At 41.2% G+C, this 22,203-nt stretch overlaps 7 protein-coding genes across 9 annotated transcripts in view; 6 read left to right on the forward strand and 1 right to left on the reverse strand.

The window, feature by feature from the left end:
• The window catches only part of LOC135345818 (TNF receptor-associated factor 4-like), a 124,978-nt gene extending 107,595 nt beyond the window's left edge, over positions 1–17,383 (forward strand). The window contains exons 1-2 of one of the 2 annotated variants that reach the window (XM_064543291.1): positions 15,782–16,024; positions 16,154–17,383. In XM_064543291.1, coding sequence (XP_064399361.1) covers positions 15,793–16,024; positions 16,154–17,217 — 1,296 coding nt within the window. In that variant the 5' untranslated portion in view covers positions 15,782–15,792 and the 3' untranslated portion in view covers positions 17,218–17,383. Of the gene's footprint in view, positions 1–15,781; positions 16,025–16,153 lie in introns of those variants that run through there. The other variant, XM_064543288.1, reaches the window with a different exon arrangement.
• LOC135345840 (uncharacterized) overlaps positions 1–21,630 on the reverse strand; it is a 79,625-nt gene extending 57,995 nt beyond the window's left edge. Inside the window, exons 1-3 of one of the 2 annotated variants that reach the window (XR_010397901.1) lie at positions 21,243–21,630; positions 17,981–21,180; positions 17,793–17,916 (exon numbers count right to left, since the gene is read on the reverse strand). The gene's annotated coding sequence lies outside the window, so the exon portion shown is untranslated. Of the gene's footprint in view, positions 1–17,792; positions 17,917–17,980; positions 21,181–21,242 lie in introns of those variants that run through there. The other variant, XM_064543318.1, reaches the window with a different exon arrangement.
• LOC135345438 (TNF receptor-associated factor 4-like) lies at positions 1,323–3,213 on the forward strand. The gene is made up of 2 exons (XM_064542860.1): positions 1,323–1,680; positions 1,798–3,213. The coding sequence occupies exons 1-2, from the start codon at positions 1,431–1,433 to the stop codon at positions 2,916–2,918; spliced, it is 1,371 nt and encodes a 456-aa protein (XP_064398930.1). The 5' UTR covers positions 1,323–1,430; the 3' UTR covers positions 2,919–3,213.
• LOC135345835 (TNF receptor-associated factor 4-like) lies at positions 3,580–5,539 on the forward strand. The gene has a single exon (XM_064543311.1). The coding sequence runs from the start codon at positions 4,385–4,387 to the stop codon at positions 5,480–5,482; it is 1,098 nt and encodes a 365-aa protein (XP_064399381.1). The 5' UTR covers positions 3,580–4,384; the 3' UTR covers positions 5,483–5,539.
• On the forward strand, positions 9,957–11,519 carry LOC135345439 (TNF receptor-associated factor 4-like). Its single transcript, XM_064542861.1, has 2 exons — positions 9,957–10,206; positions 10,345–11,519. Exons 1-2 carry the CDS (start codon positions 9,957–9,959, stop codon positions 11,415–11,417), a joined length of 1,323 nt encoding a protein of 440 aa, XP_064398931.1. The 3' UTR covers positions 11,418–11,519.
• LOC135345440 (TNF receptor-associated factor 4-like) lies at positions 12,575–14,377 on the forward strand. Its single transcript, XM_064542862.1, has 2 exons — positions 12,575–12,889; positions 13,141–14,377. The coding sequence occupies exons 1-2, from the start codon at positions 12,610–12,612 to the stop codon at positions 14,262–14,264; spliced, it is 1,404 nt and encodes a 467-aa protein (XP_064398932.1). The 5' UTR covers positions 12,575–12,609; the 3' UTR covers positions 14,265–14,377.
• LOC135345820 (TNF receptor-associated factor 5-like) lies at positions 18,748–20,663 on the forward strand. Its single transcript, XM_064543293.1, has 2 exons — positions 18,748–19,030; positions 19,459–20,663. Exons 1-2 carry the CDS (start codon positions 18,748–18,750, stop codon positions 20,514–20,516), a joined length of 1,341 nt encoding a protein of 446 aa, XP_064399363.1. The 3' UTR covers positions 20,517–20,663.
• Positions 21,631–22,203: the final 573 nt, after the last annotated feature.

Below are 22,203 nucleotides of genomic sequence, written 5' to 3' on the forward strand. Positions count from 1 at the left end.
AATGCTTCCCAAACCAGTTGTCCCAGTTACAGTTGCCCCGGTTACAGTTGCCCCAGTTACATACAAAGTTGCAGATTTTGTTAAGTGCAAAACAGACAATGATGTAATCTACAGTCCTTCATTCTACACTTCCACAAATGGGTACAAAATGTGCTTAAGAATAAATGCCAACGGAACTAGCACTGGCGAAGGCACACACATCTCTGTGTTCACTTGCCTCATGGTAGGTAAATATGATGACTACCTGTCCTGGCCGTTCACTGGGACAGTCACAATCGAGCTACTCAACCAACTGGAGGACAACCATCATCACAATTGGACAATCACATTCCCAGCAGAACTTGTGGCTAGCCAGAGAGTGGTGGACGGTGAGAGGGGGGTAGGAAGGGGCCACCATAAATTCATCTCTCACACCAACCTCGCTCGCAAGCCTCGTAAAAACATTCAGTACCTCAACAATGACACTCTAATATTCCGAGTATCTGCAGAAGCTCCTGACTACAAACCATGGCTGGAGTGTACTCACTTTGTATAGTTATATAATCATGTGTTGGAAGTACAGTTATAGTTTTGACTAGTTTGTTTCATAATTATTGCCTATCATTTTATAGCCTGTATAGTTACTGTAGTTGAACCTACATGCATATAGCTAGTTACATATGTCAAAATTAAACCATTCATTATGGGATATAACATGACGGTACATATAAGAGCAACACCTGGCCTGCAAACAATGACATTATTATTCAATGAGTAGAATTGTAGTAGAGTGCGAATGGAGTAAACTATAGAGTAGGATACAGCTAGTACAATGGGTAGTAATCGTATCAGTATATAGAAGCCAGTAGTTGCTTTTGAGACATCTATATAAGCACGTTACTAACAATAGCCATATAGACGTACACAAAATCAGAGAGGTCATACACACAACACATTAAAGAGCACTATACAAACCAAGAGCGTACACACCATTGAAAGATATACCGTAATAGCGGGTGATTTTCGGGAGCCAAAACATTCGTGGTTGAGCAGTATTTAGTCATTCCGTGGATAATATTTTCGTGGTTGCTGCTTGCACTGCAGGTAAAGGTAGGCAAGGTCGCTTCATTCGTGGGTAAAATATTCATGATCAGACCTTCAACCACTGGTAGAATAATGGGGCAAGTCAAAAAGCAAATTTCATCCACTGCATTCACACACAGTGCAACATGCCATATATAATTTCATGTTCCGGTATTGCAGTGCAATAATATTATGGTAGTGATGCAACATGCCATATATATACAGAGCGCTGAATAGTTTTGGCATTCCACTCCCACCGCATGGGTAACACGTAATCTTAATTGCTATTGTCTAGTGAGTCACATGATGTCTATTACCTATACGTATAACTGCATGCAAACATGCAGTTGTACCTATAGTTGGTAAACATGAATAGTAGCCCATCATTCAATGAGGGAGGTTACGACTACAAGTTCGTAGAAGAACCTGCAGACTCTCTGAAGTGTCTCATCTGTCTGCTAGTAGTTAGGGAGCCACAACAACATGGCGGCTGTGGGAAGCTATTCTGTAAAGTGTGTATTGACAAGCACACACTCCTAAGAAATACCTGCTGTCCACACTGCAGGCAGCCATTAAATAACTCAAATGGCTTTCCAACCATCTTCAATGATTTCAGAAGTAAGTGGTATAGATCAAAACTTTCCCAGTAAAAATGATGCGCTAAAACAATAATATTATACTGTGTAACATACGTGTACGTGTATGCAGCTCCCATACAACCATAAACACTGCACACACACACAGGTGATCAAGCGGTCAAGTCTCTAATGGTGTACTGCAGCACTGCTTGCGGTTGGAAAGGAGAGCTGGGATCACTCGATAATCATAAGCAGAAAAACTGTGAGAACACAGTAGTCTTTTGCGAAAACAATTGTGGTGAAATAAATATTATTCGAAAGAATCTCAAGGCCCACCTCGAGTCCAAGTGTCCTAATCGACTACACAAATGCCCTCACTGTGGTGCAAACAACCAGTACAAAAACCACCAACTTCATACCAAATTACATTGCCCCAAGCGATCGTATTCTTGTGTTCATTGTGGTGAAAACGGCTGCTTTGATGAGCGTACTTCTACACATTTGGAGGTTTGTCCCAAGATGATAATTGCCTGTAAAAAGTGCACACAACGTATCCTGCGCTGCCAGCTGCCAACTCATCCAAAACAATGCACGTTTCAACCAGTGCCCTGTAAATATGCTGCAGTTGGGTGCAAAGTGCGACCTCTACGTAAAGACCTCAAGAAGCACGAGGAAGATTACCAACTTCACCTCCAAGTTACCACAGAAACAGTGCTCGAGCTGAAGAAAATGCTTGCCAAACCAGTTGCCCCAGTTGCAGTTGCCCCGGTTACAGTTGCCCCAGTTACAGTTGCCCCAGTTACATGCAGAGTTGCAGATTTTGACAAGTGCAAAACAGACAATGATGTAATCTACAGTCCTTCGTTCTACACTTCCACAAATGGGTACAAAATGTGCTTAAGAATAGATGCCAACGGTAATGGCACTGGCAATGGAACACACGTCTCTGTGTTCACTTGCCTCATGGTAGGTGAATACGATGACTACCTGACCTGGCCATTCACTGGGAAAGTCACAATCGAGCTACTCAATCAACTGGAGGATAAGAACCATCACAAAGAGACAATCATATTTCCAGCAGAACTTGTGCCTAGCCAGAGAGTGGTGGACAGTGAGAGGGGGGTAGGAAGGGGCTACCATAAGTACATCTCCCACATTGACCTCGCTCACAAGCCTCGTAAAAACATTCAGTACTTCAAAGACGACACTCTAATATTCCGAGTATCTGAAGAAGCTCCTGACTACAAGCCATGGCTGGAGTGTACTCACTTTGTGTAGTTAAATAAATAGTCATGTAGGACAGTTAAAGTTTTGACTAATATAAACACACAGACACACACAGACAGCTTTACCGTATCCCTCGTGCGGCTACGCCTCGAGGCATTATATTGCCTAGAATTATAGCCTGTATATAGTTACTGTAGTTGCACCTATACCTGCATATAGTTATACACAATTATATCATGTCAAAATTAAACCATTCATTATGGGCTAAAACATGACAGTACATATAAGAGCAATACCTACTCAAGCAACACCTATGTACATGTAGCCTATACACTAATGACAATGTAACAGTTATTGTTCAAAGAGCACATGACATGAGTACTCTATAAGCACTGTCAAGAGTTCATTAGAAAGAGTACGCAACTCCACTTAAAACCATAGTGTGTTTCTCTTCCAACCTACGTCGCAACCACATGCTGTTGTATAAACTAATTTGCAATAAATAACTTATAGTGACGATTGTGATAATTATATATCACTAATTTACAACTGCCAGTAGGAAAGGCAATGAGTTACTAACCATTGCCTTTCCTGCTAGTTGCGGTTACAACAGTTAGAGTATCTGTGATGTGGGTCTGGAGGAGGAATGCTTTTTGTGTACAGTCTATTGGAGTTGCGTACTCTTCCTAATGAACTCTTGGCACTGTATTGCTGTTTGTAACTATCCACATATATAGACGTACACAATATCAGAGATGTCTGTATACACACAACACATTAATTCCAAGCTAAGCGAGGCTTTAATCTCACGGTCACATTGAGATTTTGGCCAGATCATTCGCAACGTATCTTTCTGGGCTTGGATTAACGGAATTCAAGTTAGTACTCTTTACGGGAAATTGTACTCACGTGTCGTATAGGTATAATTAGTATTAACGGACATTATAAATAGTAGGACAAAGCATTCCTAAAGCCACCCACACACCACACTAAGCCATTGTCTAGTCACATGATGTTTGTTTATTGTGTTTGTCTAAAATTTTGTTTGTCTATATTAATGGTCTAAGTAGCTGTATACAGTTAGTTTGTTAGTTTGGAACTAAACATGTTTGGCCAGTTTTCTAGCCCATCACTGAATGAAGGAAGTTATGACTACAAGTTCATAAAAGAACCTGCAGACTCTCTCAAGTGTCTCATCTGTCTGCTAGTAGTTAGGGAGCCACAACAACATGGCGGCTGTGGGAAGCTATTCTGTAAAGTGTGTATTGACAAGCACACAGTCCTAAAAAATACCTGTTCACATTGCAGGCAGCCATTAAATAACTCAAATGGCTTTCCAACCATCTTCAATGATTTCAGAAGTAAGTGGTATATAGATCAAAGCTTTCCCAGTGTAAATTATGAATAGTGTGTTAAAACAATAAATTATATACATATACCTGTACCTGCATGCATGCATACATCACCCCTATAACCGTATACAAACACATGCAGGTGATCAAGAGGTCAAGTCTCTAATGGTGTACTGCAGCACTGCTTGCGGTTGGAAAGGAGAGCTGGGATCACTCGATAATCACAAGCAGAAAGACTGTGAGAACACAGTAGTCTTTTGCGAAAACAATTGTGGTGAAATAAATATGATTCGAAAGAATCTCAAGGCCCATCTCGAGTCCAAGTGTCCTAATCGACTACACAAATGCCCTCACTGTGGTGCAAACAACCAGTACAAAAACCACCAACTTCATACCAAATTACATTGCCCCAAACGATTGCATTGTTGTGTTCATTGTGGTGAAAACGGCTGCTTTGATGAGCGTACTTCTACACATTTGGAGGTTTGTCCCAAGATGAAAATTGCGTGTAAAAAGTGCACACAACGTATCCTGCGCTGCCAGCTGCCAACTCATCCAAAACAATGTACGTTTGAACCAGTGCCCTGTAAATATGCTGAAGTTGGGTGCAACGTTCGGCCTCTACGCAGAGACCTCAAGAAGCACGAAGAAAATTACCAACTTCACCTTCGAGTTACCACAGAAACAGTACTCGAGCTAAAGAAAATGCTTTCCAAACCAGTTGTCCCAGTTACAGTTGCCCCAGTTACATACAAAGTTGCAGATTTTGCTAAGCGCAAAACAGACAATGATGTAATCTACAGTCCTTCGTTCTACACTTCCACAAATGGGTACAAAATGTGCTTAAGAATAAATGCCAACGGTATTGGCACTGGCGAAGGCACACATGTCTCTGTGTTTACTTGCCTCATGGCAGGAGAATATGATGACTACCTGACCTGGCCGTTCACTGGGAGGGTAACAATCGAGCTACTCAACCAACGGGAGGACAAGAACCATCACAAGAAGACAACCACATTCCCAGCACACGATGTGGCCAGTCAGAGAGTGGTGGATGGTGAGAGAGGGTTAGGAGGTGGACGGACTAAGTTCATCTCCCACGCTGACCTCGCTCACAAGCCTCTTACAAACACTCAGTACCTCAAAGACGACACTCTAATATTTCGTGTATCTGCAGAAGCCCCTAACTACAAACCATGGCTGGAGTGTATCGAGTGTGTGACATTATTACATAGGACAGCTAAAGTTTCAACTATAGTGTGATAACGTGATATTTCCTATGTTGACCTACGTGTACAATATATATTGTGTCAAAACCAGTACTTTCATACATTATGGGCTACAAACAATGACATGCTATTGTTCAACTAACAAAGACTGCACAACTGAAGTGGTATAGACATGCATGCATGCATGCACACGCAAGCGGTCAAATATTATGTACCAGTATTACAAGATAACAATAAATATTTCCCACCTACTACACTTTTGCCATGTAGTCTAGTGGGGTTTAACTGTCATAAATTGGCACCTCAGGGCTACAAGGGAAAATATGGCTCATAAATTGGCACCTCAAGCATATGCAACACAAAGGAAAATAATGGTGTCTTCGATGAATGAAGATGAATGAAATGTCTTGCATGAGAAACAAAATGTCATAAATGAAAAACATGGAGTCGGGTGTAGTCTGTAGACTAGTTTATCAAAATTCTGCTGTGTGCTTGCAGAAGGAGCTGCTTTAGAGACACTCTGGGAGAAGGCTAGGGCTCAAGCTGAGCCGCCTTGCTCACTAGTACTGCACGCCACTTCACTAGGCCTGTTCAGTTTCTGTTCAAAGAAAAAGAAGCCAGTTTAATAATAATATAGGAGTGGCTATTTTAAGCTTACCTTCGCTTGCCTACTAGCCTGGCATAGCCGGTCTAGACACCGTCTAGAGCTATATCTGTGTTGTTTTTTCTGGCTGGTTGCTGCAGTAGGTACGTGGAGGGAGGGACTGACTAATTGCAAAGAGAGGGGAGTGGCTCTGTATCGTTCGCTTGGAGGGAGGGGCTGGCTGCTCATATTCTGTCCAAGCTGCGCAAGGCTTTGAGTGTGGACAGGAACTAGTTGGACGGAGCCCGACCGTCCCTGACGGGAGGTAGGGTTTCAAGCCTATGTCAGGATTTGTCTTTGCTGCAACTATAGTTGCAGCCCAATCAGATTGCAGCATTTCTACTGTGGTGTGTCACGTCCGGTTGCGCAACCTCAAGCAAGGTAAAATTGGTTAACACCCACTTCAGAATAATAATATTCATAGAATAAAATGATTATTCATAGCTGCTTATCAGCTTGTTACATAATTCAGCAAGACAAATCCTGACATAGGCTTGAAACCCGACCTCCCGTCAGGGACGGTCGGGCTCCGCCCAACTAGACAGGAACGTCAACCCTGGTGTGGAGGAGCTCTCTTCTTCCTAGTTGTCTTCTTGTTTGAATAGTGTTGCTATGTGGTAGTCATGCAAGCTTATATAGCTGGATGCATAGCAACCAGTCAGCCAATCAGATGAGACATATATCAGTTAATACACAGTGCCTCGAGGTTTATGACAGTAAACCACACCTCCCCCTCGGGCTTACGCCCTCGTAATCGGGAGGTTTACTGTCATAAACCCCTCTACACTGTATATTAACTAATACTTATTATGTAAGTATACTGCTCTAAACCTACCACATACTTCAGGGACGTACTATATACATGCATACACGTACTAAAGTCCATTTGTGTTGAAAATGGACCTGAAACTTTATTGTCTGATTTGGTATACCTGCATGTTCTGGACATTATTGGAAGGGTCTCTTTCAAAAATGCTGACATTAGATCTACGAAATTTAAGTTACGGCTGTTAAAAAATAATACACACCCCTTCAACTGTCCTTATATTTACATCATCTCTGATTGGCTAAAAACATTAGATTACATGGAAGCATAATCTACAAGAAGGTACTTATTCTACAGGAAGTGGACGCATATTTTACAGGAAATGGGCGCCTATTCTACAAGAAGTGGACACATATTCTACAGGAAATGGACTCATATTCTACAGAAAGTGACAAATAATTTGCAGGAAGTTCTCAAAAGTTAGAATGAAATTTTTAGTGAAAGTGACAAGAAGATGACAAAAACATTATAAAAAACACAGAATGCAATAGTTTGTTCAGTCAATATCCATGTCCACTGTTGCTTTGTATTGCTTTTTCCAGTTGGGCATGGGCAGGGGGCCAGGAAGCATCAAAAACACTTCAGCAATCGCTTGACACTTTCTATTGAGTTTTTTAAGGTTCCATGCCGGTCCAGTCTGCTGTATACCCCCCTCCACTCCGCCACAGAGCTTCATTCTTCCTAACCACCTTGGTTACGGTTAGATTCCTTCGGCTTTGCGCCTCGGGCTAACCGCAACCTCAGAGGTTACATAGACGCATATTCTACTCTTAGGTGTAGTCTATACTATACATACATGCAAGGAAAATTATATTATGGTACTAAGCAATCTCTTTCCATACTCACTCACCTATCGTACCTTTGCCCCCTTGTTGAAGGAGTCTGGCACAGGAGACAAGGCCTTCCCTCCGAGTCACACTCTTGTGAGCACACACTGCCATCAGATGCCGTGTAGTAGTCTGTGTGTGTGTGTATATGAGGGTGGGTGGGGGGTGGGTGGGCAATCAGCACAAGTATATACGTAACGTGTACATCGGACATTATGAATCAATACTAGCAGGCTACAAAACATAATAATTCATACTTACTAAAGCATGTACTTCCCATTGTCAAGGGCTTATAATCTCTTTATAAGACCTTGCCATATTGTCTATATATAGTAAAGTCACATGATGCATGTCTATTAAGTACATGTAAGTATATAGAGCTGTACAGTTACTAAACATGAATGGCCTATCACGTGCACTCAATGAAGGAGGTTACGACTACAAGTTCATAGAAGAACCGGCAGACTCTCTCAAGTGTCTCATCTGTCTGCTAGTAGTTAGGGAGCCACAACAACATGGCGGCTGTGGGAAGCTATTCTGTAAAGTGTGTATTGACAAGCACATGCACATGCACACTCCTAAGAGATACCTGTCCAAAGTGCAGGCAGCCATTAAATAACTCAAATGGCTTTCCAAACATCTTCAATGATTTCAGAAGTAAGTAGAGGGCTTCATTCAAGAATAACAAGGATGGCCTTAAACTGTAGATCAAAGCTTTCCAGATATGTGAATAGTGTGTCAAAACACCCTATAATTATATATACGACACGTATACCTTGTCTTAAATAATAAAATCATAAACACTGCACACACGCACATGCAGGTGATCAGGAGGTCAAGTCTCTAATGGTGTACTGCAGCACTGCTTGCGGTTGGAAAGGAGAGCTGGGATCACTTGATAATCACAAGCAGAAAGACTGTGAAAACACAGTAGTCTTTTGCAAAAAACAATTGTGGTGCAATAAACATTTTTCGAAAGAATCTCAAGGCCCATCTCGAGTCCAAGTGTCCTAATCGACTACACAAATGCCCTGACTGTGGGGCAAATAACCAGTACAAAAACCACCAACTTCATACTAACTTATATTGCCCCAAGCGATCGTACTCTTGTGTTCATTGTGGTGAAAACGGCTGCTTTGATGAGCGTACTTCTACACATTTGGAGGTTTGTCCCAAGATGATAATTGCATGTAAAAAGTGCACACAACGTATCCTGCGCTGCCAGCTGCCAACTCATCCAACAGAATGTAAGTTTGAACCAGTGCCCTGCAAATATGCTGCAGTCGGGTGCAAAGTGCAACCTCTTCGCAAAGACCTCAAGAAGCACGAGGATGATGACCAACTACACCTTCGAGTTACCACAGAAACAGTGCTCGAGCTAAAGAAAATGCTTCCCAAACCCGTTACCCCAGTTGAGTCACAGATTTTGATAAGCATAAAAAGGCCAACGATATAATCTACAGTCCTGCGTTCTACACTTCCACAAATGGGTACAAAATGTGCTTAAGAATAGATGTCAATGGTAATGGCACTGGCAATGGAACACTTGTCTCTGTGTACACTTGCCTCATAGTAGGTGAATACGATGACTACCTGACCTGGCCGTTCACCGGGACATTTACCATCGAGATTCTAAATCAGCTAGAGAATCGGAGCCATTACCTAAAAACATACAAAATACCAGCAGACGAATACAGTGACAGAGTTTTGGACTCAGAGAGGAGGGACAGTCGGGGCTGTCTTAAATTTATCTCACACACAGACCTAGCTAAACAGTCGCAGTGCCAGTACCTCAAAGATGACACTTTGATTTTCAGAGTATCTGTAGCAGAAGTACCAGACTACAAACAATACCTTGAGTGTATCAACTGATGCTTTATATATGCGTGTATACAGATATATATAGACTGAGTATTTGTGGTGGTGGTCGTAGATATTTAGTACTTATACATGTACGTCTTATACGTCAGATATCAAGTGCATTGAAAAGTCAATAGGCAATTAAATGTATACATGTACATACACTGTCGAACATTATGTAATGGTATAGTGATGCAACATGCCCTGCATATACAGACCACTGGAATGTTTTTATCTGCACGCCCACTCACCGCATGGGTAACTAATTGCTATTGTCTATAGTGAGTCACATGATGTTATTAAGTAACTATAACTGCATGCAAACATACAGTTGTACCTATAGTTGGTAAACATGAATAGTAGCCCATCACTCAATGAGGGAGGTTACTATGACTACAAGTTCGTAGAAGAACCTGCAGACTCTCTCAAGTGTCTCATCTGTCTGCTAGTAGTTAGGGAGCCACAACAACATGGCGGCTGTGGGAAGCTATTCTGTAAAGTGTGTATTGACAAGCACAAGACCCTCAGCAATAACTGTCCACACTGCAGGCAGCCATTAAATAACTCAAATGGCTTTCCAACCATCTTCAATGATTTCAGAAGTAAGTGGTATAGATTAAAGCTTTCCCAGTGAAAATGATGTGCTAAAACAATAATAATAATTATATACTGTGTAACATACGTGTACATGTATATGCACTCCTATTATTACCATAAACACTGCATACACGCACGCACAGGTGATCAAGAGGTCAAGTCTCTAATGGTGTACTGCAACACTGCTTGCGGTTGGAAAGGAGAGCTGGGATCACTCGATAATCATAAGCAGAAAGACTGTGAGAACACAGTAGTCTTTTGCGAAAACAATTGTGGTGAAATAAATATCATTCGAAAGAATCTCAAGGCCCATCTCGAGTCCAAGTGTCCTAATCGACTACACAAATGCCCTGACTGTGGTGCAAACAACCAGTACAAAAACCAACAAGTTCATACCAAATTACATTGCCCCAAGCGATTGCATTGTTGTGTTCATTGTGGTGAAAACGGCTGCTTTGATGAGCGTACTTCTACACATTTGGAGGTTTGTCCCAAGATGATAATTGCCTGTAAAAAGTGCACACAACGTATCCTGCGCTGCCAGCTGCCAACTCACCCAAAAGAATGCACGTTTGAACCAGTGCCCTGTAAATATGCTGCAGTTGGGTGCAAAGTTCGGCCTCTACGCAAAGACCTCAAGAAGCACGAGGATGATGACCAACTACACCTTCGAGTTACCACAGAAACAGTGCTCGAGCTAAAGAAAATGCTTCCCAAACCCGTTGCCCCAGTTACATGCAGAGTTACATATTTTGACGAGCACAAAAAGGCCAATCGTATAGTCCACAGTCCTCCGTTCTACACTTCCACAACTGGGTACAAAATGTGTTTAAGAATAGATGCCAACGGCAATGACACTGGTGAAGGAACACATGTCTCTGTGTTCACATGTCTTTTGGCAGGAGAATACGATGACTACCAGGCCTGGCTATTCACTGGGACGGTTACCATCAAGCTTCTAAATCAGCTAGAGAATCAGAGCCATTATCTAAAAACGTTCAAAATACCAGCAGACAATGAAGCCAGTCTGAGAGTGGTTGATGGTGATAGAGGGCCGGGATATGGCTGGCATAAGTTTATCTCCCACGCTGAAATCGCTCACAAGCCTCATAAAAACATTCAGTACCTCAAAGACGACATTCTAATATTTCGAGTATCTGCAGAAGCTCCTGACTACAAGCCATGGCTAGAGTGTACTCAGTTTGTGTATACGTAGTGGCGTTATTACATAGGACAGCTAAAGTTTTAACTAATGTGGTAACGTGATATTGCCTATAGTATAGTATAGTTGACCAACGTGTACAATATATCGTGTCAAAACCAGTACTTTCATACATTATGGGCTATAACATGTCCTACCTCCTCTGGGTAATCACTACCTAGCCTGTATACAAACAATGACACGCTATTGTTTAACTATAACAAAGACTGCACAACTAAAGTGGTATACATGTACATGAACTAGCGGTCACATATTATGTCCCAGATAACGATTATGTAAGTTAGTACTGTATTACACTGCTCTAAACCTACTACATACCGTATAGCGGGTATATTTCTACATATAGGGTATAGTTTTTAAGATCAACAGAATTAAAGTTACGGCTGTTGAAATAATACACACCCCTTCAACTGTCCTTATAATTATATATAGGGAAATAGTATAACTAGCAAACAGTTACATATTCTCTCACATGTCGTAGGTGTTGACCTTTTCCCCCTTGTTGAGAGTGTAGCACAGGAGATGAGGCCCTCCATCCGAGTCACACTCTTGTGAGCACACACCGCCATCAGAGCCGTGTAGTAGTGTGTGCGTGTGTGTGTGTGTGTGTGTGTGCATGTGTGTGATCGAGGGGGAGGGAGGAATGATCCGGGACATTAGACTAGTAGCGAGCCACAAACATAATTATTCATGCATACTTACCAAAGCAAGTAATTACCGTTGTCAATTATGACATATATAGCTTATAATTATGACGAGCTGCGGCCTGAGGGCATTATGTTGCTCCAGTGTAATTGCCATGTTGCAAGAGGGCGCCTGCAATAACTAACTTATATATAATTGCCCAATGACGTCAAACTCTTCTGATTGGTCAACTTTTTCTATAAACTTGTGTTTTATCATTAGATTTTGAGCTATAGGGTAGAATGGTGGGGCAAGTCAAAAAGCATATTTCACCTGCATTTACACACAGTAACATGCCCTATGTTCTTACAGTGCAATTAATTAATGGTATAGCGATGCAACGTGTTATGTGCATATACAGAGCACTGGAATGCTTTGATCTACACGCCCACTCACCACATGGGTAACAAGATATCTTAATTGCTATTGTCTAGTGAGTCACATGATGTTATTAATTAAATAACTGCATGTTTACATACAGTTGTACCTATAGTTGGTAAACATGAATGGTAGCCCATCACTCAATGAGGGAGGTTATGACTACAAGTTCGTAGAAGAACCTGCAGACTCTCTCAAGTGTCTCATCTGTCTGCTAGTAGTTAGGGAACCACAACAACATGGCGGCTGTGGGAAGCTATTCTGCAAGAGCTGTATTGACAAGCACACAGTCATAAGAAATACCTGCTGTCCACACTGCAGGCAGCCATTAAATAACTCAAATGGCTTTCCAACCATCTTCAATGATTTCAGAAGTAAGTGGTATAGATCAAAGCTTTCCCGGTGTAAATTATGAATAGTGTGCCCAGTAAAACAATAATTACGTATACCGTATAGTGGGTAATTTTCGGGGGACAAAATATTCGTGGTTCAGCAATATTGAGACATTTCGTGGGTAATATTTTCGTGGTTGGAGCTTGCACTGTAGGTAAAGGTAGACAAGATCGCTTTATTCATGGGTAAAATATTCGTGATCAGACCTTCAACCACAAAAACCACGAATATTTGCCCCACGAATTACAACCATAAACACTGCATACACGCACAGGTGATCAAGAGGTCAAGTCTCTAATGGTGTACTGCAGCACTGCTTGCGGTTGGAAAGGAGAGCTGGGATCACTCGATAATCACAAGCAGAAAGACTGTGAGAACTCATTAGTATTTTGCGAAAACAATTGTGGAGAAATAAACATTTTTCGGAAGAATCTCCAGGCCCATCTCGAGTCCAAGTGTCCTAATCGACTACACAAATGCCCTCACTGTGGTGCAAACAACCAGTACAAAAACCACCAAGTTCATACCAAATTACATTGCCCCAAGCGATTGCATTGTTGTGTTCATTGTGGTGAAAACGGTTGCTTTGATGAGCGTACTTCTACACATTTGGAGGTTTGTCCCAAGATGATAATTGCCTGTAAAAAGTGCACACAACGTATCCTGCGCTTCCAGCTGCCAACTCATCCAAAAGAATGCACGTTTGAACCAGTGTCCTGTAAATATGTTGCAGTCGGGTGCAAAGTTCGGCCTCTACGCAAAGACCTCAAGAAGCATGAGGAAGACTACCAACTTCACCTCCAAGTTACCACAGAAACAGTGCTTGAGCTGAAGAAAATGCTTCCCAAACCAGTTGCCGCAGTTGCAGTTGCCCCAGTTACAGTTGCCCCAGTTACAGTTGCCCCGGTTACATGCAGAGTTGCAGATTTTGACAAGTGCAAAACAGACAATGATGTAATCTACAGTCCTTCGTTCTACACTTCCACAAATGGGTACAAAATGTGCTTAAGAATAGATGCCAACGGTAATGGCACTGGCAGTGAAACACACGTCTCTGTGTTCACTTGCCTCATGGTAGGTGAATACGATGACTACCTTACCTGGCCGTTCACTGGGAGGGTCACAGTTGAGCTACTCAATCAACTGGAGGACAAGAACCATCACAAGGAGACAACTACATTCCCAGCAGAACTTGTGGCTAGCCAGAGAGTGGTGGATGGTGAGAGAGGGTTAGGAAGGGGCTACCATAAGTACATCTCCCACACTGACCTCGCTCACAAGCCTCGTAAAAACATTCAGTACCTCAAAAACGACACTCTAATATTTCGAGTCTCTGCAGAAGCTCCTGACTACAAGCCATGGCTGGAGTGTACTCACTTTGTGTAGTTATATAATCATGTGTTGGACGTACAGTTATAGTTTTGACTAGTTCATTTCATAATTATTGCCTATCATTTTATAGCCTGTATAGTTACTGTAGTTGCACCTACGTGCATATAGCTAGTTACATATGTTAAAATTAAACTATTCATTATGGGATATAACATGACGGTACATATAAGAGCAACACCTGGCCTGCAAACAATGACATTATTATTGTTCAACGAGTAGAATTGTAGTAGAGTGCGAATGGAGTAAACTATAGAGTAGGATACAACTAGTACAATGGGTATCAGTATATCCCTTTCCCGTTCAGCCGCACACAATCTGGAAAATCTGGAACAGTTCCATCACTTTAGTTTGCATCTGAGCCCAACCCACCAAATTAGCTTGATGTTATCTCCGCCCCCAATGAAGTGGCTAATGGCTTGTAGAGATGGGCGTGGGTCAATGGCTGTGCACAAACTAACCATCGATTTTATGCCTTGCTGCTGCCTCGATGGAAGTATGTGTGGCCTTTAAAAGCTGCACTCTGGTCAACTAAGCTGCTTAGCAAGCATGTAGACTATTGTAGAGCTTGTGTCCACTTGTGAAGTGCCTGTGTACACAAATGGCTTGCTGCTTCCTCTTCGAAAATATTCTATGGCTACCAAGATAGTCCAGAGGGTCTACCAATGGATACTACTCAGTCCTACATGCTGTCTAGCTTGTTTTAAACCTTTTTTTTTTTTTTTTTTTTTTAAAGTGTCCTAATTGAACAGCTCAGCAGAACATCAAAGGATAATCGCATTCATGATACTATCCAATCTGCCACAGAATCCAATATCATGCAACATTCACAAGTTGATAGCACGCTCCCTCCCAGATTGTTGTTGTAAAATTTACAACATTTTGACCGGTAAAGGGATAAAGAACACCAGTAGTTGCTTTTGAAACCAAATCTACCACTGTTTTGAAGAACTTATAAGAAATAACGTGACTCTTTGGTATTATCTACATGTACCAGATAGCATATGCACAATGATAGCACATGCACGTACACTGAGATATATATGAGTACTAATAAGAGTTCATGCAAACAGTATGTGACCAACACAACGTCACGTACTACAGTAGTAAATCTATATAAGCACGTTACTAATAATAGCCACATAGACGTACACAAAATCAGAGATGTCAATATACATGCATACACACATTAAAAAAACCAGGAGTGCATACATCATTGAACAAATTTTAAACGCGTATAGCAGGTAATTTTCGGGAGGGGGGGGGGGCAAAATATTTGTGGTTGAGCAATATCTAGACGTGGTTGCTGCTTGCACTGCAGGTAAAGGTAGGCAAGATCGCTTCATTTGTGGGTAAAATATTCGTGGTCAGCCCTTCAACCGCGAAAACCACGAATATTTTGCTCCACGAAAATTACCCTCTATATACGGTAGTTGTGGATGCAAATATATTCATAGGAACGCCCACGTACACATAAGTATTATGTCTATAGTCACATGACTGTCTGTATTTAATGGAACAAAACATGAATAAGCTATCACTGAATGAGGGAGGTTATGACTACAAGTTCATAGAAGAACCTGCAGAATCTCTCAAGTGTGCTATCTGTCTGCTAGTAGTTAGGGAGCCACAACAACATGGCGGCTGTGGGAAGCTATTCTGTAAAGTGTGTATTGACAAGCACAAGACCCTTAGAAATGACTGTCCATGCTGTAGAAGACCATTGGGAAAATACACCATTTTCCATGACCTTAAAAGTGAGCACCGGCATTCAGATTAGTAGTTAGCTATGTAATCTGCTAGTTAAAAGTGATTGCTAAAAGTGAATAACTAGATTTTACCATTGCATACAATGCCGGAATATAATGTTGACTTTTGTTTTGTAGGTGAGCAGGAGGTGAAGTCTCTATTGGTTCGATGTCCAACAGCCTGTGAATGGAAGGGAGAGCTACGATCACTAAAAGATCACATACGAAAAGTATGCGAGAACACTTCAGTTCCTTGCCCAAACTATTGCAACGGTGGCAAAACAACACTCGTTCGTAGAAATCTCGATTATCACCTAGCCGATAGATGTCCGAATAGACTACACACATGTACTAAATGTCAGAAAAATATTGTGTTTAAGAATGCTAATAACCATAAAATGGTGTGCCCCAAGAGACAGTACACATGCCCACACTGCAGGAAAGCTGGTGTGTATGATGAGAGAACTACTACACATCTAAAAGTCTGTCCTAAAGTAGAGATCAACTGCAGAAAATGCTTGTTAAAAATCTTTCGCTGTGATGAATCTGACCATCTTTTGGTTTGCCCGAATGAACCAGTTCAATGCACATACTACAGGATTGGTTGTGAAGAGAAGCCTCTAAGGAAGAACTTAGCCAAACACGTGGCAAATACTCAGCTTCACCTTTCACTAGCAACTGAAGAAGTCTTGAAGCTAAAGAATATAATACTCTTGAAGAGTGCACTAACATTCAGAATGAAACATTTTGACAGATATAAATTTGATGATAAAGAAAATTACAGCCCTCCGTTCTTAACTTCAGCCTCAGGCTACAAGATGTGCATACGTGTTGATGCCAATGGAAGTTGTGCTGGCGAGGGCACTCATGTTTCAGTGTATGTTTGTTTAATGAAGGGAGACAATGACGACTCCCTGTCCTGGCCGTTCACTGGGACAGTCACAGTCGAGCTACTTAACCAACTGGAGGACAAGAACCATCAAAAGGGAACAACCATATTCACAGCAGACCTTGCGAACAGTCAGAGAGTGATGGACGGTGATATATCAGTGAATGGATGGGGCTGGCGTAAATTCATCTCCCACGCTGACCTCGCTCACAAGCCTCTTACAAACTGTCAGTACCTCAAAGACGACACTCTAATATTCCGAGTATCTGCAGAAGCTCCTGACTACAAGCCATGGCTGGAGTGTACTAATTGACTGTTACATACATAGCTATATATAGTTAATAGTTTTACATGTATAGTACTGGTACCCTAGATTATACTATAATACTGTATAGCTACTATTATAATTTTAAACATGTCTTTCTTATGAAACAAATGTACACATGTAACACAACAATAATAATTATTTAAGACCAACACATTTTAATGGATTACTATAGGGCGACAAGAATAGACAGGTTTCACTGTACAGCTAAATATACAATGTAAAACTGATAATTTGGCGAATCTAGATAACAGGATTAGCATTTTCAAAGAAGTGTGCACGCCAAATCGATCAATCAGTATCTCACATTACAATAATTTTATTTCAATCGTTAAACATAACACTTGCCGTACTTGCCAAAATTACTCGCTATAATTATGGCACAGAATTGTCTCTAGTGGTGGCTATTTTCAATCTGAAATCTCAAAGCCTATATAGCATGTGGTAAGCCAAACTGGTGATTATTCTTGTCTATATATAGAGGTGGTTAGTGTGCCAACCTACCACCACCGACCAGTGTGTGCACGTCCCGTGTAAGAATCCCCACCCATGCACCCACTCACCTTTATGAGTGTTAGGGTCGGCCCCTCTCTCCAGCAACAGTTCCACCATCTCCTCACGACCTGTGTTACACGCGTGCAATAATGCAGTCCATCCACTGCTGCTCAGTTGCTCATTCACATTAAACTGTACATATAACATATCTTTGCAATGAACATGGTAACTTATGTGCATTAAACAAGATACACACCTCTTTCTGTATTTTGACCTCGGGTCGTTTCCTCCTGTAGGGTTACTGCTTCGAGGATTGCTCATCTTCGGTTTGTGTGGGAGATTTTTGGAGAGAGCTGCTCTGCTTGTACTTGATGGTCGTCGGCTGTCAGCTGAAAAAACTAGTACATGCATGTATACATGTTTATTATTATGCTTCGGTTTGCGCATGCGTAAGCGAGGTATACAGTATATAGTGTGTGTGTGTGTGTCTGTAAGAGTTTTAGGCTTCTACTGTGTTTTGCAAGTTGCTTGTCAGTCATTGTGCACAGTAAATGGGCGTTTCCTGTGTACTACTGTGGTTACTAGATCTAATCAGTAATGTGTTCACTCTTTATGTCCTCTAATCTACCTGCTTTTTTAGTGCACTTCTATAACTAAAACAACTGCCATACTGGCTCAAATCAACAGAGGTATAGCAAGTCAACAGAGTACTGCATGTGCATATACATGCAAAAATTAAAATTAAAATTAAAATTTGCTAGCTAAGCTGTTAGTGCACTAACAGCTTAGCTAGCAAATTTAAATTTTGTTGCTGAATAGACACATTCACGACTCAGTAGTACTATTGACAACGCCCATTTACTGTGCACAATGCCAAGCAACTTGCAAAACACAATAATAGTACATTTCTGTAGATAAAGCTAGACAAGCTACGCAGCGGAACACACAACAGCAAACCACAGATCATGCAGATCCAATATTCATTGCCTAGATCACATGATGTCAATTCTATTCTAAGCAGCAATGGAACAGACAAGAAGAAGGAAAGTGCTTGACCAGTTTTCTAGCCTATCACTGAATGAGGGAGGCTACGACTACAAGTTCATAGAAGAACCTGCAGACTCTCTCAAGTGTCTCATCTGTCTGCATGTAGTTAGGGAGCCACAACAACATGGCGGCTGTGGGAAGCTATTCTGTAAAGTGTGTATTGGAAAGTACAGAAGGAACGATTGTCCTCACTGCAGACAACCAATCAGAACGTCTCGTAGACGTCAGTACGGAGAAAGTATCTTTAACGATTTCAAAAGTAAGTATTAAAGTAATACGTCACACAATTTCACGGATTTTCCGGGTTTTATTTTTGGCAGAATGCACAACAATTAGAGGGCAGAGGGCAGAGGTCAGAGTGCCCATGTGATCTAGCACAACGTAGTGATGTTAATTAACTATTGTAACACTGTTTGTGGTTTTATAATGAAGTATAAACAACTTAATTTTTTTGGCCAACCTTGTTCATTTCTGTTCAACATAAAATCACTTGGGTATATATGGCCTTATTTTGAATATTATATGCAATGCGCTAGGAGAGTTGCTCATCATTTTGTTTTGAATGCACATGCATACTCTCCATTAGTGTCCCCTATATAGAATAAATACGGTACTAAACGTACGTACATACATAATATCGATACAGTGCATTTTTGCCTAATAATCATATTCTTGTAATTATTCTAGGTGACCAAGAGGTGAAGTCTCTGCTAGTATACTGCACGACCAGCTGTGGTTGGCAAGGGGAGCTGCGATCAGTCCAAGATCACGAGAAAAACAAATGCGAAAATACTAAAATTACATGCCCGAATGCTTGTAACACAAAGCCTATGAGAAAAAATCTTCAGCTTCATCTTGAGACAGAATGCCAAAGGCGACTTACAAGCTGCCTAAAGTGTAAGCAAGATATGGAGTATCAAGATCTGGACAACCACATGGCAAGAAAATGCCCCAAGAGACGGTACACATGCCCACACTGCAATGAAGCTGGTGTGTATGATGAGAGAACTACTACACATCTGGAAGTCTGTCCTAAAGTCAAGATCGAGTGTTCCAAGTGCTTGGTTACAATTTCTCGCTGTGACCAAACAGGCCATGTTTTAGTTTGCCCGGATGAACCAGTACGCTGCAAGTACAGTACTAATATTGGTTGTGCAGAGAAGCCTCTAAGAAAGGATTTGACTAATCACGAGGAGAATGCACTGATACATCTAGAAATAGCAGCAGACAAAATACTAAAGCTAACAAACATGCTCGTCTTAAAAAACACACTAACATTTAAATTCAACGATTTTAAAGAGAAAAAAGAAAACGACACTCAATTCTTAAGTACAGATATTTGTACTTCAGAATCAGGCTACAAGCTGTGTATAAAAGTCGATGCGAATGGTTATGATGAAGCTAAAGACACTCATGTTTCAGTGTTTGCCCATCTCATGAAGGGAGACAATGATGACTCCCTGTCCTGGCCGTTCACTGGGACAGTCACAATCGAGCTACTCAACCAACTGGAAGATAAGAACCACTGCAAGAAGACTCTCACATATCTAGCAGAGGGTGGGGTCAGTCAGAGAGTGGTTGATGATGAGAGAGGGGGAGGGTGGGGCTACCCAGAGTACATCTCCCACGCTGACCTCGCTCACGATCCTCTTACAAACACTCAGTACCTCAAAGACGACACTCTAATATTCCGAGTATCTGCAGAAGCTCCTGACTACAAGCCATGGCTGGAGTGTAGCAATTGACTATAGTTACAGTATCATAATAGGGTAATGTACTTAATATTACGTATACTTAACTATACAGAACTACTAGTATATACTACATGTGAAACTATCTTATTTTGAACAATTCTTTCTATGAAACTATTATGCATTATTATTGCATACATGCACATGCAACAACAATAATAATAATTATTTAAGACCTTAGTGGTTTAATAGAAACTTCACGGGTACTACAGGAGGCGACAAGAATAGACAGTTTTCACTGTATATATATACAGCTACAATGTAGGAACTGTAAAACTGACAATTTGGCAAATCTAGATAATTATAAGTCTTAGGGAGTCATCTACTTCTATTTTCAAGGAAGTGCGCATGCCTAATCAGCATTGCATTAGAATATTCAACATAATAATTGCCAAAATTACTCGCTATAATTATGGTACACTCTTCCAGTGATGTGCTCAGAATTGTCTCTATAAGTGAAATCTCATCTAACAAAGCCTAGCATGTAGTAACTAAGCCAAAGTGGTGCATGGTTATTCTTGTCTACTGAGGGGTCAGTGTACCAACCTACCACCACCAACCAGTGCAACATCTCCACCATCTCATCACGACCTGTGCATGTCACACGCGTGCAATAATGCAGTCCATCCACTGCTCAGTTGCTCATTCACATTAAAATCTGCATGTACAAATATAGCAATGAATAATTATGGTAACTCATATGCATCAAACAAGACACACCTCCTTCAGGTTGTCTCCTCCGGTTCAGTTTCTGCTTCAAGGGTTGTTCAACTTTGGTTTGTGGAACCTGATGGTCATCGGCTGTGTTGCAGCCGATGATTTTATAGCATCAATCTCAAAATTGAGTTACTTGCTTTCAACTTTATAATTACTAGAAAGTTGCTGGTGGCCAGCGGTTAAAGCTGTCGACTCAAGATTGGAAGGTTGCAAGTTCGAGTCCCATCAGTGGCAGATTTTTCAGTGTATATTAATTCATCATCTTATAAACAATTCTTCATGTTAAGTCTATCATCATCTTCGAAATTACATCCTTTGTCCTTGTGATAGCCGAGTTATTAGGTAAAAAGTTATTAGCTAATCTTGCATGCACTTTTGCAGATTTCTTTGGTCTGGCCACACCCCTTGAACCGTGCAGGTTCTAAATGGTGCCCATTTATTCCATCCAGAGCCCACCATACAAAGTGCGAAAGTACACTTTTTATAGCATTTGGCTTGTCCTTGTACTTACTGCCTTACACAATGCCTTCTGTTATCTAGTACATGCTTAGGTTACCATTTTTAGTATGATGATACATCTACAACACACCGTTAATGATTAATGCTTTGTGTATAGTAAATCATATGATACTGACAATAAAAACAGATTAAATTCTAGAAATCGGTGCTGAAAACCAATATCTACCAAAACACAGTTACACCATTATGGTTCCAGTACTGCAATTGTTACTCGAAGTGTTTTCATTCGCTGCCGTGTCCAATAGTACATTGTCCAAACTCAGTGATGCCTTCCTTTCCATGAGGTGAGGCTGACTACCTGAACACAGGGAGGAGTAACTTGACACACATCTCATTGCCATATTCTCTCGGCCATTTTGAGATTTTTTGTCGACTCCAGTTTTTAGTTCTTGTTCAGTTTGTCGGCTTCGTTTCCTCGTCATCTTTTGTAGAACAGTGTGCAGCT

The sequence above is a fragment of the Halichondria panicea genome, chromosome 12, assembly GCF_963675165.1.
Source record: "Halichondria panicea chromosome 12, odHalPani1.1, whole genome shotgun sequence".
In the NCBI taxonomy this organism is placed as follows: domain Eukaryota; kingdom Metazoa; phylum Porifera; class Demospongiae; order Suberitida; family Halichondriidae; genus Halichondria; species Halichondria panicea.

Coding starts and splice junctions, on each gene's coding strand:
- LOC135345438 (XM_064542860.1), top strand. CDS start 1,431: ATGAATAGTAGCCCATCATTCAATGAGGGAGGTTACGACTACAAGTTC. Junction 1,681..1,797: donor CATCTTCAATGATTTCAGAA/GTAAGTGGTATA, acceptor AAACACTGCACA/CACACACAGGTGATCAAGCG.
- LOC135345835 (XM_064543311.1), top strand. CDS start 4,385: ATGGTGTACTGCAGCACTGCTTGCGGTTGGAAAGGAGAGCTGGGATCA.
- LOC135345439 (XM_064542861.1), top strand. CDS start 9,957: ATGAATAGTAGCCCATCACTCAATGAGGGAGGTTACTATGACTACAAG. Junction 10,207..10,344: donor CATCTTCAATGATTTCAGAA/GTAAGTGGTATA, acceptor ACGCACGCACAG/GTGATCAAGAGGTCAAGTCT.
- LOC135345440 (XM_064542862.1), top strand. CDS start 12,610: ATGAATGGTAGCCCATCACTCAATGAGGGAGGTTATGACTACAAGTTC. Junction 12,890..13,140: donor TAGATCAAAGCTTTCCCGGT/GTAAATTATGAA, acceptor CATAAACACTGC/ATACACGCACAGGTGATCAA.
- LOC135345820 (XM_064543293.1), top strand. CDS start 18,748: ATGGAACAGACAAGAAGAAGGAAAGTGCTTGACCAGTTTTCTAGCCTA. Junction 19,031..19,458: donor TATCTTTAACGATTTCAAAA/GTAAGTATTAAA, acceptor TAATTATTCTAG/GTGACCAAGAGGTGAAGTCT.